This window comes from Clinocottus analis, unplaced genomic scaffold (assembly GCF_023055335.1).
Source record: "Clinocottus analis isolate CAN_PGR_092001 unplaced genomic scaffold, fCliAna1.0.p SCAF_17, whole genome shotgun sequence".
Classification (NCBI taxonomy): Eukaryota; Metazoa; Chordata; class Actinopteri; order Perciformes; family Cottidae; genus Clinocottus; species Clinocottus analis.
Window position 1 is genome coordinate 10,750,656 of NW_027175898.1, and position 14,742 is coordinate 10,765,397.

Sequence of the window (14,742 nt, forward strand, 5' to 3'; positions counted from 1 at the left end):
AAAAATATATGAGAGGATGAGAAGTGTTGTAAGACGCAAATGGTCTTTAGTTAAACTAAAATATTTCTTTGTAATGTATGCCAATTTATTTTACATTCTCCTTTCACATAATGGTCGGTATATAAGGCCATGGCACGTCCTCGAAGTCTTTAGGCCTGAAACTAATTATTTTCATTATCAATACATTTTTCCGCTGTTTTAATCATTACAGAAAAAAAGTCAACAATGACATTTTTTACTTAAACCCAGACAATAATTGAATATCAGATATTTTCTAGTAATGAAACAAATAGTTTCAGTTCCACTTTTGATAATTATGGTCAAATATATCTGTTTGGATATTACAGTCTGTCTCTGAAAAGCAGAAGTAGGATTTACTGGAGATTTCAGTCAGTAACATTAAACTTGTTTTCACAATACAACACTAATGTTTTTTTCTTTTTACACGGTTAAAGGAATGAAAGAAACACCATGAAGCATACACAGCAAAAGATTAAAACTCACCATTTTATTATGATAATGTTATTTGATATGTCAAATTACAAGTGTATGATGTAACATAAAAACAGTTACAAACATATGTATGCATATTTACATTATATATTTATGAAAAGTAACGAGCTACATCTGTATAAAGAAAATACAACTATGACATGAGTTATTGGGACTATAAATCATATACTTGGTATTCTCGAACCATGAGAAGAAATACCTAGACGTGTAGGAACCAATAAAACCAGAACGAGAGATGTTAAATTATAAAATGGAAACTAGGATGGACGTGAGGCACTTTTTTGAGGTTGTCAGGATGTGAAAGCCGATGGCACTAAGAAACTTCAAGGGGAAAAAAAAATAGATGCACAGGAAAGAAATATGCACACAGAGAGAGTGAAAGAAAGGAAAAAAGAAAGTAAAACAGGCAGTGTTTACAGAATAGTTAAGAGTAGTACCATTTATACTGCAAGTTTCAAAACACAAATGTCTTCCACTATTTAGAACTAATCACATAAATGTTACATCAAGCGCTGTAAGATGAAAAAAAAATTACATATAGTATCATCAGTGCACCAAAGCATTGGAGAATTGAAACATAACCACTCAACTGCTGTGAAAAGTAACCGTTTAAAACAATACACTGAAGAGAAACAGGTTTATATAGCTTTTTTCTTTTTTTAATCTACACAATGTCAATAATGTACACTTGTATGCATTCCCAAAGATATGCACAATTTCCAAGATTGAAAGAGGATAAAAGACTAGCAGCAAAGTGGTTAAAACTGAAGTCTTATATAATGCAGGTCAAAAAAATATATATATTAAAGCAGACAGACACATGTTGCATATATAATACAGTACATGACAGGAAGTTGCACTGTGCTGGTTAATGCAGAATGAGAAGTGTTATTTCAGCATTCTCTACACTTTGTATAAATGCACGTCCTACATTTTGCTTCTCAGCCAGCAAGTTTTCATCAGATTCATCAAACCTTGGTTCAGCTTGCAAAAATGCAGGGCAATCCAATTACAATGGGAGAATATGACAACCAACCAAACATTTGGTTACACACCAACCCCGCACGCTGGAAACGCACACACGCACGCGCACTCACTCACACTCACACACAGTAACACTCGTGCACCCACACACATGCACAAGTGTCCACTTCATCAAGCAGAGCAATCGAACATGTAAAAACTCACCGTCATGGTTATATGCTGTTGGAGAATTAGGGTTTAACAGTCGTTCATAGCTGATTTTCTCTGTCAACACAATAAAATTAGTGATTGTATCTAGCAGCTTTATATGTACATATATACGTGTACATACATATGTGTATATATGTATACATACATGTATACATATGTATATATATATATCAAACTTTTGAAACAAGTGGACTGCCACTACTGTACCGTGTTAGCACTATCCTTCCTTCTACCGTACAAAACTAGAGAGAAACTCTTATTAGAAGCTCAATAGTAGTTTCCATCACAAACGCCCTCTACTTTTCAATGTGAAATAATACTAAAAGGTGACCTATGTACATAATGCTGTCAATTGAAGCTACAGTATATGCTGACAGCAACGATAAATACTTCTCTATCTTTAAAATTTCAAAGACAAAAAAAGATGGGATTATTATCAGAACTTAAATATAGTGTTAAGTATTTACAGGTTGTTTGGAGTTTGGTACCAGGGGTTGTTCGTCTTGCCTATGGAGCGTTTAAAGTGTCCCGTCCCGTCACTGACTCGGTCTGCGGAGAGGTCAATGTGTTTCCCACTTTAGAAAGTTTGCATAGAAAGTAAAGGGAGCGTTGGTCGGGGCGGAATTCGGAAAATAAACGCTTCTCCCGCGCTCCAGTCTCGTCGTGACCGAGGCGCCTCGGCTTTATTTTGAAGCAGGAGTGACAGGAGGTGAGAGGAGATGCATATCTGTTACGGTGGCACTAATTTCAAAACATACCAATGCCTTCAGTTTGGGATAATTTCATCAGTTTATTGCAGCTAGTCGTCCAAACGGAGCTGTTGGGAGTTGGTTGTTCAGACTTTTCGTGAGAAAGACGTGTTTAATTTTTTTTTTTTTTTTTTTAAAGTTCTACTCGTATGAGACGGAAATGGGATTCAAACACGGCGAGTGTCCATGTTACCCAAAAGAGCTTAAGAGTAGTTTGACAATTAGGGAATTATGCTTATTTGGTCTCTGGTTGAGTTCGTTGAATCTCGGTTGTTAAATCTGGACAAAGTAAAAATGAGGTTATGAGAGGGGCTGTCTCTCGGCCAGACACAGTAACTTCCTCTGGTTTTGCTCTCGGTGACAACAGAAGTCCAGCACGTGAACCACTGGGCCCATCCAAGAGATGGCCCCACACACAACCCACCATCACGCCACAAATTGGCATTTTACACTCTGTTTTTGTACAAGTTAAACAAATGCGATGTCTCGTGTTAACTAGTGAACTTTACGGGTGCTGGTCGACGGAGCGGTTCCATTTGGACCGAGCATGGCCACAGCCCCCACTCGACTTCTTCTGCTAGCTTCAGCTTCACGTAATCGATCTTCTAATCTGGCCTTCAAGAAGAAAGCAAATAAGTGAATTCCCAGTTTGATTTGATGCTTCGGTGGAAACAGGACGCTGTTACAAGTCAAAGCCTTAAATCACACAGTCAGTGGGGACGTTACAGGACACCAAATCAACAGTGCATATGAAGACCTATGCACACACACTCTCTCTCACACACACACACACACACAGTCACACACTCTCACATACATAACACCTGTATGTGTTTGTTTTTTTAATAGCTAAGATGCTCAGCATTCCTGAAACAATGTCATTCATTCAGGGTCTGTTAAATAAAGACTTATGGAAGCGGTGGACTTTTGAGGGACAAAGAAATACATTTATACGGGACATGAGGGGGAAATAAAACAAAGAATAAAAAGGGTTTATGGGACAGACATGGAAATTTGGAGAGGGTGCTGCAACCAAAGCTTGGAGAGCAGTGCTTTCAGGAGGGGCTTTCCCAATACCAAATTGAATATTACATTAGAATAATTTATGTACAGACTCATTTAAAAATCTGAAGGATTCTCCGTAAAAGAATTACCTAATTTAAGTGCCTCATCATTTAAACCAAGGAGCACTGAAACCCCTTTACTCACCGAAACAAAACTTGCTGGTTGAGCAACATTTCAGCTTTTGTTCCACAAATAATTATAAAATGAGCAGGAAAATAACAAATAAGAAAACAAAAGCACCAATTTCACTACAGCAGTAAATAACTGGACTAAAACTGAAATTCACTGGGGTAAATTAAATTGGCATGTATCCGTTTCAATTTAAATGGTTCAAGAGGTTTCTAATGCTATTTTCATGACGTGGGAATAAACATATTTTGGGGACCTCGGCATGGTAAAGTCACTACCATTTCTTCCCTTCTAAGCGTGGAATCGATCCCTTTATTTTGGAATGCAATCAAATGGTCCGACTCACCTTGGAAAAGCAAGGGGATCATTTTAACATCTTAATGAATGTCAAAAGATAAACCAAGCTGGGCCTCCAAAGACAAGCTGTCACCTTTTGATTTTGTTTTCAGCATTCCATGGAAAGGAAAAGGAGGAATTGGCCATTCATCCACCACAGAAACATCTCGAAAATGTTAAAATGGTGGTTAATGTACCACAAGAATTTTAGAGGACTACCTTTACTCAGGGTTGGGGGTGGGGGGGTTCCATTTCTAGTGCACTTTTCTCTGTCTAGTAATTACATTGTCATCAAATGCTTAAGCCATGAAGGAAAGGCCACTGTTACCCAACTGTAAATTCACAAAAAAGCAAGAACATATCCCTTTTAGCATACTCAAACAGCAAGTATTTTTTCTGAACGCAGAATAGTTTTGTTTTCTTTTTTCGTCATTAAGTTGTCGCTCTCTGTACAAAAGACAAATTTCCTTCATAAAGTTACACATTTCTTGTAGTAGAGTTCTGACATTTGTCGCCTGGCTTTGCCAATGCATGAGTGTGAATGTGAGAGAGAGGTGTGTGTGTGTGTATGTGTGTGTGTGTGTGTGTGTGTGTGTGTATGTGTGCGTGTATACAGGTGTGTTTAGTAACATCTCCAAGTCTATTAATCTTGACGCTGCCTCCTCTTTATCTCCCCAGATTAAGCTCCTGAACGTAGCTTGATGCTCAGAGCTCCCACAAAGCATATGGTTTGTCCTCCACTGCTGCTTGTCGGCGACAAACACAAACTGAAATCTCCAAAAGCCCTCAGAGCTGGGGATCAACAACATATCACCCCGTCTGAGAGGGGGAATGAAAAAAGGATGCCGGCTTTTTAATTTTCCGCTTTTATCCACTTCCTGTGTTAGCTAGCTTTGAGGGTGTCCCAGAGTCCGTCGTCAGGTCACCCCGCGGCCTTGTGCTTGCCCCCGCAGCAGCGGCAGGCCTCGCCACAATGGTGGCAGGCGCGCAGAGGCAGGTAGCAGCACATGCAGGGCGCGATGAAGGAGAGCGCCACCAGGGCCAGCCAGCGCAGGCAGAACTGCTCGTCGGACGTGTCACACGAGCAGGGGTCTGAGAAGTCGCCCTCGGAGTCGGACATGCAGTGGTACAGCATGCTCTCGGCGCACAGCATGCAGCTGACTTTGTAGATGCACTGCTTGATTGGGTCGGGGGCGTCTTGGCACTGCCCCCGCCAGTTGTCTTCGTGGTTGAACATCTCCCGACAGTAGATGCAGCGCGAACGCTCGCCGTCCTCTCGCCGCCGCCGGCCCTTCTTGGACTTGATCAGGGGCGAGGGCTGAGTCTTGATGGCCGTGTCCTTGCCTAAACCCAGCCCGATACTTGATCCAATGCCAATTCCAGTGCCAGAGTGGGAGTCCCCGCCGGGGCCATCCGGAAAGAGGTACTCGCACTTCTTACTGTCCAGTTTGTGGAAGGTGGTGGGGAAGTCCTCGCGGTCGTTCTCCTGTTTCCACATGACAGGGTGGCGGTAGTCCTCGTAGCCGCGGATGAGCACGTCTTTGCGTGGGTTGATGCGAACGATCTCCTCTTCGTCCATGTGAAAGCTGACATGACGAGTCGACTTAAAGGAGACCTGAAAAGAAATTGAGAATGAGTTGGATGACTGGAAAAAAAAAGAATGAAATGGGTTTTTGTTTTGTCGTAACCAAATATAAATAAATACACCACTCATTGAATTTCATCTCAGCAGCATATGATTAAAAAGACCTGTGGAGGCAGGTAGCGGCGGTTGCTGGAAGTGAACTCGTCGAAGGGTTGGGCGCGGACGTAGCAGCCCCTGAACGGCTCGGTGGAGACGATGTTGTTCAGCTGAGAGAAGGGCTCTTTCATCGGGGTGCAGATAGAGGGAGGCTCATCACACACCTGGAGACAGACAGGAAACAAAATCTGAGAAGAACTCATACATGTTATGACTCGCATCAAAGAAACTCAAAACATCTGTCATATAATAACAACAAATCAGTTAGTTACATGACTGAATGACAAGTTGGTTGACGCCCTCAACATCTCTCGTTCTCACGGTCCGTGTCACCACCAAACTGTAAAAAGCACTATTGGTCGTTGACGTCTTTGACACAACTGTTTGGACTTTGGATGTGGGGGCTGTGTGTGTTCCACTTGTAACCACCAGGGGGCACGCTGTGCCCACGCTTGGCCAAATGACTGCACTGTGTGGTGATGACTCAAGGCCCTTCTGTTAAGAACTCAGAGTTCTCATCAGCCTTGCATGTGTTCCCACAAACATTTTAACTGATGCAAAATCTACAAACACAGGCCGAAAAAAAAAAACGAGGCACTTGAAAAAAGAAAAAAAAAGAAAAAGCAAATTAAAAAGAGAGAAAAATGTTGGAAAGCGTTTGAAGGCGGAGCGAACATTCCTTCCTCCTAACGCCAAGCGATCTCATAATTACAAGAGGTAAGCTCAGTGTTGACATCAATCAAGAGACGTCTATAAATAACGTCTTGTGAATGCCACAGTCTGCATCAAACACATTTGAACACGTAAACACAGGGAACAAATGCATTTCTAGAAATGAAATAAATAGTTATAGATCCAATCAAAGTGGTCTAATACTTCAGTACTCATGGCAACAACATCAAAAGTGATGGCTATTCATGATTCATGCGTGCAGAGGTGATGAGCGATGGGGGAGGATTGTCAGCCATTACATCAAGAGCTGTGTGATGATATTTCATGTCCGGCATTATCTCAGCAGAACCACTTGTATAATTTCCAGCTATACATGTAAATGATTTTTTAAATTTAAAAAAAAAAGCAGATTTGGGGATGATTCAATTCAAAACCTTAACTTCCGTTGCGCTTTCTTTATCAACAAAGCCTTTCCAGATAAACTGTCTGAACATGATCTAAATAAACTGCACAAATAAAAGGGTCTTCAAGGTTATATCTCTATTCAAGTCCCGCTCAGAAATACACAAACGTGGACACACTCCGAGGCGTCTTCACACGTACGAGTTCGATCCAACCATATTCAAGCGCTGTACACAGCTGTCCCTCTTTTCCCACACACACCCCGACCTCATCAAGGCAGGGTTAGTCCTCCTCTCTTCTCCTTCACCCACCCTCTCTCTCTTTCTCTCTCTCTACCTCTCTCTGCTCTGCGTGTGGAGGAGGCTGCTGGCTCTGGTTAGTCAGTGCCGTGTGTAAAGTAGCCCACGCCAGTGCTTTAACGCACAGCGGAAATCTGGTTTGCTCCCAGCTGCTGCTACAGTAATTACTGTCCTGTGGTTGCTAAGAGATGCTTCCTTTGACTTCTTTTTTTTCCCTCTCTTTCTCTTCTGCCCCCCCCCCCCCCCCTCGCTCTCTCCTCCGCTTGCTTACCCCCCCTCTAGACTGCTAACACATGGTGTGTGTATGTGTGTGACTTTCCTCCCTCTTTGCCTCCAAACATACCAAGTGGTGTAACACACATCCACAGCGTCTGCAGGGGAATGTGAGGAATAGGAGACAGTGGGGAGAGAGAGAGAGAGAGAGAGAGAGAGAGAGAGAGAGAGAGAGAGAGAGAGAGAGAGAGAGAGAGAGAGAGAGAGAGAGAGAGAGAGAGAGAAGAGAAAGAACAGAACAGGAAAAAATGACTTTGTGTTGTTTTTCGTGTGCGCGCGCGTGTGTGTGTGTGTGTGTGTGTGTGTGTGTGTGTGTGTGTGTGTGAGTGAGAGAAAGGGAGAAAGAGAGCGAGAGGCCAAAGAGTCTGCCGAGGGAATGTCATAAACTAGCTCCAGCTGGAGAAATGCAGTACAGAACTTAAAAAGCCAGATGACAGCTGTGTGTGTATGTGAGAGAAAGAAAGGAGAGAGGGATGAGGGGTGTGGGGGGGAGGAGGGTGGGGGTGAAATGGGAAACAGACTTGGGCTTCCTTTTAAAGCGTTTGCCGTTTGCCTAAGCCCCACCATTCAAAGGCATGCGTGGGGGCCAATCTGGAGCTGAGCTGACCCTAGAGATGTGGCTGGGTGAGGGAGGAGAGGAGAAGAGGGGAGATGAGGGATGGAGGTGGTGGGAGCCAGGGGCAACATGGCTCCACACCAACATCAAGGACCCATGCACTTCCGCCCTCAAAAGGCACAGAGGCTCAGGACAGCGAAGGCTGGGGTCGACCCACATACTGGAAACCTACAGACGAAGCTAGATCTCTGCGCCAGACTGGGGGGAAAAAAATGGAAGAAAAGATGGTGCACATGGCCGGGAAGTTTGATCACAGAGACGAAATGCTTTACGTCTGCATAAATGTTTCTCACTCTCTAAACATGGCGCTCGGCTTCAATGAGGCCGACCATGAGTGCCGCTCATCTGTCTCTTGTTAAAGTTACAAACCAGGAAGTATGGCCAAGTACCGGGCTCCTCCCCGTGTATCCCTTTGAACAAAAGGTTGGACATTTTGGGAAATACGCTAATTAGCGTTGTTGCAAGTTTGATAAGAAGTTCGAGACCACTCTATGTCAGTTTAATATGAAGCTACAACCAGCGGTTAGCTTAGCGTTAAGTCTGGAAACAGCTAGCATGACTCTGTCCAAAGGTAACAAAACCAGCCTTCCAGCACCTCTAACGCTCACTTGTTAGATCTTGTATAAAAAGTGATTTATTTACCCCTAAACCCCCCGAATAAAACCACAATGTGACGTTCTTACACTTCGGGTTTTGTACTAATAAAAACACGGTGATGTTAATCACAGAATTTGTTGCTAGAGCCAGGCTAGGCTAGCTCTTCTCTGTTTCCAGTCCTTGTGCTTAGCTAACCAGCAGCTGGCTGTAGCATTTCATATTACAGACGCATATCAGAGTGGTATGACTCTGCTTTTGAAAATAAAATAAAAGCCAATAAGCACATGTTCCAAAAAAATGTCAAACTAGTCCTTTAAAACTCTGTTCCCTCGGGCTCTGAGGAGCTTTATGAAGCTTTGCTCAAACCAAACCAGTCTGAAAGTTTCTGGTCTGTGTGAGGCTGTAAAAGTCAACTGGCCAACAAAACCTCTGTGTACTAAACTGATAAGCGAAAACTTCCTGCCAGCGCTAAATTAGATGCGGATGTTTTCTTGTGGCATTTGAAGAAGAAAAAAAAAAAAGAAAGAAAGAAAGAAAGCAACACATTTGTCTTTGTACTAGCGGAAGGACTGTGGTGGTACAGCGTAATTCCTGGCAGTGGGTCATCCCAGCTGAGAAGAGTGTTGTGCAACCATGTTTTTTCTTCTTCTTTTTAATACTGCTAACATATGTTGCATGTGCATATAATGTGCGTGTGCGTCTGTGTGTTTTTGTGTGAGAGGAAGAATGTGGTAAGTTTGTGGAGGCCATACAAGTGGGTGCTGAGCCTTAGTGGGCAGGATGTGGGTGGAGGAGACGTCTTGAACGCATGTAGATTGACACACTGACACTGACACACACACACACACACACACACACACACACACACACACACACACACACACACACACACACACACACACACACACACACACACACACACACACACACACACACACATGTAGCAATGCAAGGCTATCACAAATTCCAGTAAATTCTGAGAACGCAAGATGTTTTTCGAGATGTCTGAATCTAATCAAGGAACTAAACCGTGCTTGATGGTGACCTCCCATGCTGATGAGACGCTGGTGTCCGGTGTCTCTACAAGGTCAAAACAGAACCTTTCAAAAAAGGGGGCCATCAATACCACAAACTAAAGACGAGAGGACAGAATTTTTGATAAATATTTTTTCTACACTAAACACGACTTCTTCCATAGACGCGGTTGTGGAGCCATCAGGTCACCTGTGCAAACAGTGACGTGACTTTATGACGGAGCATAAAGCAACACACCTTGCTGTGTGCTGGTATTCGCTGGTTCTCTGGCTGCAGCACTTGCCACTGGTTTACTTCTCTTTCTCTGGAGCCCAGGTCTCCGACCGCAACATTCGGATGCCAAATCACCATGGTGACACCCTCAGTGGCTCACTCACTGAACCTTGTGAACACCCCCCTCGGCCCCCCCCCACGCCCCCTTCACCCCCTACCGCTGCCCCCCCCCCCCCCGCTGCCTAGCAACAGTGGTGCCATTGGATTTCCTGTATGTTCAGGCTGATTCCTTAAAGAGGAACTTTGCCCCAGGAACAGGAACACAACTCCTCCTCCTCATCTTGTCCACACCATGCAGGATGTAAGATACTCGACAGGTCAAAGGTGATGCGAAGCCTCTGTCAAGTGCCAAAAACTAAGTCCTGTGAGGTACGGTGACACCTCCAAGCTCCAGTTTAAGCTTGTTGAAGTCGAGTGACATTTTCAATAAAAAGGTAGTCAGCAAAAACTAGTAACACCATGCAATGCGCTGCGACACGATTTTTGTGATGCGTCTGTTGATCCTTTCGTGCGTTTTGAAGCTGTAGACACAGAAGAAATGACCAGCGTCGAATCAACACCTTAAAACAGTGTCAACAGTAATTCACTCTAAGTTTAACAAAGGTAGCACCTGCTGCAGGACGGGTGTATGTATTGGATGGGTTCTTGTCCCTTCTGTGTTTCGTGTGCATTACAGGAACGGCCCTCCCTCCCACGTACGTGTCTTTTCACCTACTTTGCAATCAGAAGGAGAACAGGTGACTGGCGTTCCTGTAACAGGCCCCGTATCTTAAACAAATGAACATGGGCGTGTAGACCTGGACTATATACCCACTGCCTGTCTCTGCTAAAAGGAGACCACGGCATTCTTAATCACACATGTCGACAGTCAATGGAGTGCCACATGCCGGGAGCAGGGCAACTATATACAACGCATAATGCACCTTCGCAGCTTTCCACCTGTCAACAAAAAGAGGCCCAGCTCATGAAGAAACCCGTGTGGAGAACAGTGAAATCACAGAGCTGCTTTTGAACCACCAGATGCTCACCCGAGGCAATATTTACTATATCGGCATCCATTGTAATGAGAGTGACAGCTCCCAAGTCAGATTGAGAGAGACAGCTAAGACGGCTCCAGCATATTGTCTGGTCAACACCGAGGTCCACCTCAGGGTCCGACCGGCGCTGGTTAAACACCTTTAAATCTCCTAGAACAACTGTGAGAAGACAAAGACAGGTGTCAGCACCTGGGTGGGACGCATCAGGGCTCCAACACGTGGCTCAGGTTCAAGATGTGACCCGCCTCCGATTTAAGAGTGAAAAAGATAAATCTGACTTTACAGAAACCGACAAAGAGTGCCCTTTAACATTTAAATCATCAATTCCCAACCCTGTGACACAAAGATACTTAGTCGAAAATGAATCATGTTTTGTTTGTGAATGGGTTTTACTCTGTGGGACATTTTCTATAAAAAAAATAAAAAAAACGTGAAAAAAACTCGGAGCCAAAATAAATGTAGCTCGACACACTCGGAGAGAGACGGCTGAACTCCTCAAAGTTAGCAAGATAAACACGGCCTCATGTGCACGCGCATGAAAAACATATTCTTAGCCAAAACCCCTCAGCTTTAATCTCACTCACCGGTAGTCCGTCCTCAGGAATATCCCCGTCCCCGAACGGCCGACAACCTGGAAGGAAAAACCAAGAAGGGAAAAAGATTAGTTTACTTTATACACTCAAACCAAAGCAGCCAAACTTGGAGAAAAATAAGGAATACGATGAAATACTAACACCGCACTATCTGTCGATCGGTATTGAATTGGCGTGTATCTTGATTAAAACCTCTTCACGTCGACATGTAGCATTTTAGAGCCCTACATTGCTAAATGTCATTGACAAATACAAGGAGTTTAACCACAAGGGGGCAAACCTCAAGAAAACACCAGTGAAATCGTTTGCCACGCATCCACCTCCTTGTACTGTTATTAAACCTCAGCTGCGTTTGTAGCAATATGTGTATTTATGTTGTATCTATCAAAACCATTCCACTCTCAATGGATGAGTTACACTACCAGGCATGTTTGAGTCAACAGATTTACATAGCTGATTCTTGTCAGGCCAGAATATCACAAGACTTCTGCTTTTCTTTGACTGCAGCCTAATGGGGAAATGAAAGCTGCTTTGTGTCAGTGGGGCACACAGAAGTTAATGAAATATGCATGTCGAGAATAATGTAACCCCGACCTCGGATGAAACGGCACGGGCCATTTCCAAGTCCAAAACACCTCGTCTGCTGACGCTGGAGTCAGAGCTTATGTTTCAGGTATCAGGCCGACCGTGTTACAGCTTTTCATTACCACAGGGAAGGAAACTGTGGAGACGTTGTAACTCGAGGAAAGACACCAATATTACTGATATTTTTACACAAAATGCCGTTTTGTTAGACCCTTTTCTACTTAAAAAGGAGGGTGACATTTTTCACATTGAAACGCTCCGTTGTTTGGGAGACAATACTGTTGTCCAATACTGCATTATAACTGTCCTAAGTGAAAGAAACAACCCAAAAGTATTTAAATGAATCTGAAAGGCTGTTTATACAGCAACAATGATGCACATTATTTATGTGTAATTTAGGAGTTGCTGTCATTTGTTGTAATACTGCATCTCTGGTCTTATTTTTGAGGCCACTTTAAAGTTTTTCAGATTTTCTCGACTCTTTACCTTATATGGTTGGAAATGGATACAATTATGTCATACAACAAAAGTGACGGAAAATGTCAATAAAAACACATGCTGAATGAAAAAAGACACCTGGCTCCAAATCTGTTATGATATGTGGTGCAAGTTTAACTGCAGCCGGTAAATACAGTTTAAAGTGAATAACGTGAGAAAGAGACACCATTTAAGCATGATTAGTACTGGAAAGGAAACTTGATTATGTCTGTTATACCTGTGCAGTATGATTATGATAAAAAGTACTATTTATTATAATCAGCCTTAGTAAACACACAACACTAGTGCATGTGTAAAGGAAGAAAACCTAGTGCTTGATTTTCATGGTAAAAAAACGCTGTTGTAGAAACTTAATAGAGGAGAAATGGTGGAAGCTACAGTTTTAGCATTGTTGCAGCGAACAGGGATTAAACCATTCCCACTGGGATGATGGGGAAACTGTTTGTACCTGGGGCATCAAGAGATTCTTTTTCAAACTTAGCTTCACTTAATTAGGAGCACTGACGCCTCATTTGAAGCACAGAGTCTGTCTGCTGCATCCAGGGAGGGACTGCAGCTGAACCGAGGCCAGGAGGACGCACCGGGCTCGAGTTAGGCCCGTTAGGTCTGTCCGTCAGTCCGTCCATGTGCCGCTGAATCACATGGATGAAAGGTGTTTGTGTGTACGCGTCTGTATGCATTTCTCCACTTCATGAGAAAACGAGGCTTCCTGCAGCACGACTCTGGCAGTGCCGGGCCGCGAAGCTGCCTGAGCCATGTGCCCGCCGTTGCCATGGCAACAGAGGACTGCAAGACTGATACACACACGTGAGAGCACACACACACACACACACACACACACACACACAGGCAAAACATATTCTCTCTTGCTGCCTCTTCTCTATCCCCAACACACACACACACACACACACTTACGCAGCAGTCCAGCAGCAGAACGATGCAACAGGAATACAGAAGAACCTGCCCGAGCTGAAGAGAGGCATTACACAACAGCAGAATACAGAAGATGCCAGGAGAGAGAGGGAGAGAGAGCGAGAGAGAGAGCGAGAGAGAGAGAGGGAGAGAGAACTGGGGAGACAAAACTCACCATCACCTGCTGTAGCTGACATTCACAGGAAAGAGTTGAAGCATTTACTAGCAGACAGACACGGTGCAGCCACTGAGTGAGGCGGCGGGAATGTGTTGAATCACACTGACCAGCTATCAGACATGTTCAACTTTATTCCCGGCGCAAGCACGATGTTATGTTGAGTGAGCAAGGGGCTTCAACTATTATTTTCATTCAGATTAATCAAATATGGGCAGTTTATCTTAAAAATAATGAATTGACCTTCAAAATGATTTTCTAATGTATATATATATATATATATATATATATATATATATATATATATATATATATATATATATATATATATATATATATATATATATATAAGATTAAGTCAAAACCAACCAAGAGACCTGACCTCCGATAAGACACTGTCGCTCCTCTCATTATTATAGCGTTATGTTCATAGCAAGCCAGGATGGTTTAGACTTCAGAGTGATCATCTTCAGCTATTTGCAAAGCCGGCCTTACAGCTGTTGCCCACGCTTACCTTCGACCTAAACTATGTGTGGACTTGTGCCCAGGAAGTACAAATCGCAGATAAATGCTCGTGGGCAAGAGGCGACTGATGCCTGGTGGTGATAAGCCTTTTACGAGATGTTCTGCTGCACCTTCTCTGTGCTCCCCAGGGTTCCCAGGTCTAGAGAGTAAAGGAGATTATATCTCCCCGGCCAGCCAGCCTCTTGTGTAACGTGGTGCTGGGTGGCAGATTGCTGAGCTAGCGATTCTCCTGCTAATTGGGAGGACTTTGCAACCTCTGGCACTGCACTGAGAAATATTGCTTAACTAAACTCGATATCACTAAACTCCACCCAAGTGCACTATCGAGTTTAGCGTTTTTTAAATAGTATAAATGCCACACTGAACACAGACAAAACCGACAAGTGTAATAACATTTTTTCCCACCCGACTAGTCAGTCCCCACACTTGAGACACAGAAAAGCCAGACCAACAAGTTCCTTCTGACTGAAGCTCTGCCTCCATCTCAGGTTGCCACCCATTCTTTGCGTCCCAACTCCTGCCC

At 43.6% G+C, this 14,742-nt stretch overlaps 1 protein-coding gene across 1 annotated transcript in view; it reads right to left on the minus strand.

Annotated features, from left to right (window-relative positions):
* Positions 1-507: 507 nt before the first annotated feature.
* spred1 (sprouty related EVH1 domain containing 1) overlaps positions 508-14,742 on the minus strand; it is a 32,302-nt gene continuing 18,067 nt past the window's right edge. Inside the window, exons 4-6 of the mRNA XM_068580122.1 lie at positions 11,516-11,562; positions 5,736-5,891; positions 508-5,601 (exon numbers count right to left, since the gene is read on the minus strand). Of these exons, the coding sequence (XP_068436223.1) occupies positions 4,909-5,601; positions 5,736-5,891; positions 11,516-11,562 (896 nt within the window). The 3' untranslated portion in view covers positions 508-4,908. The remainder of the gene's footprint in view (positions 5,602-5,735; positions 5,892-11,515; positions 11,563-14,742) is intronic.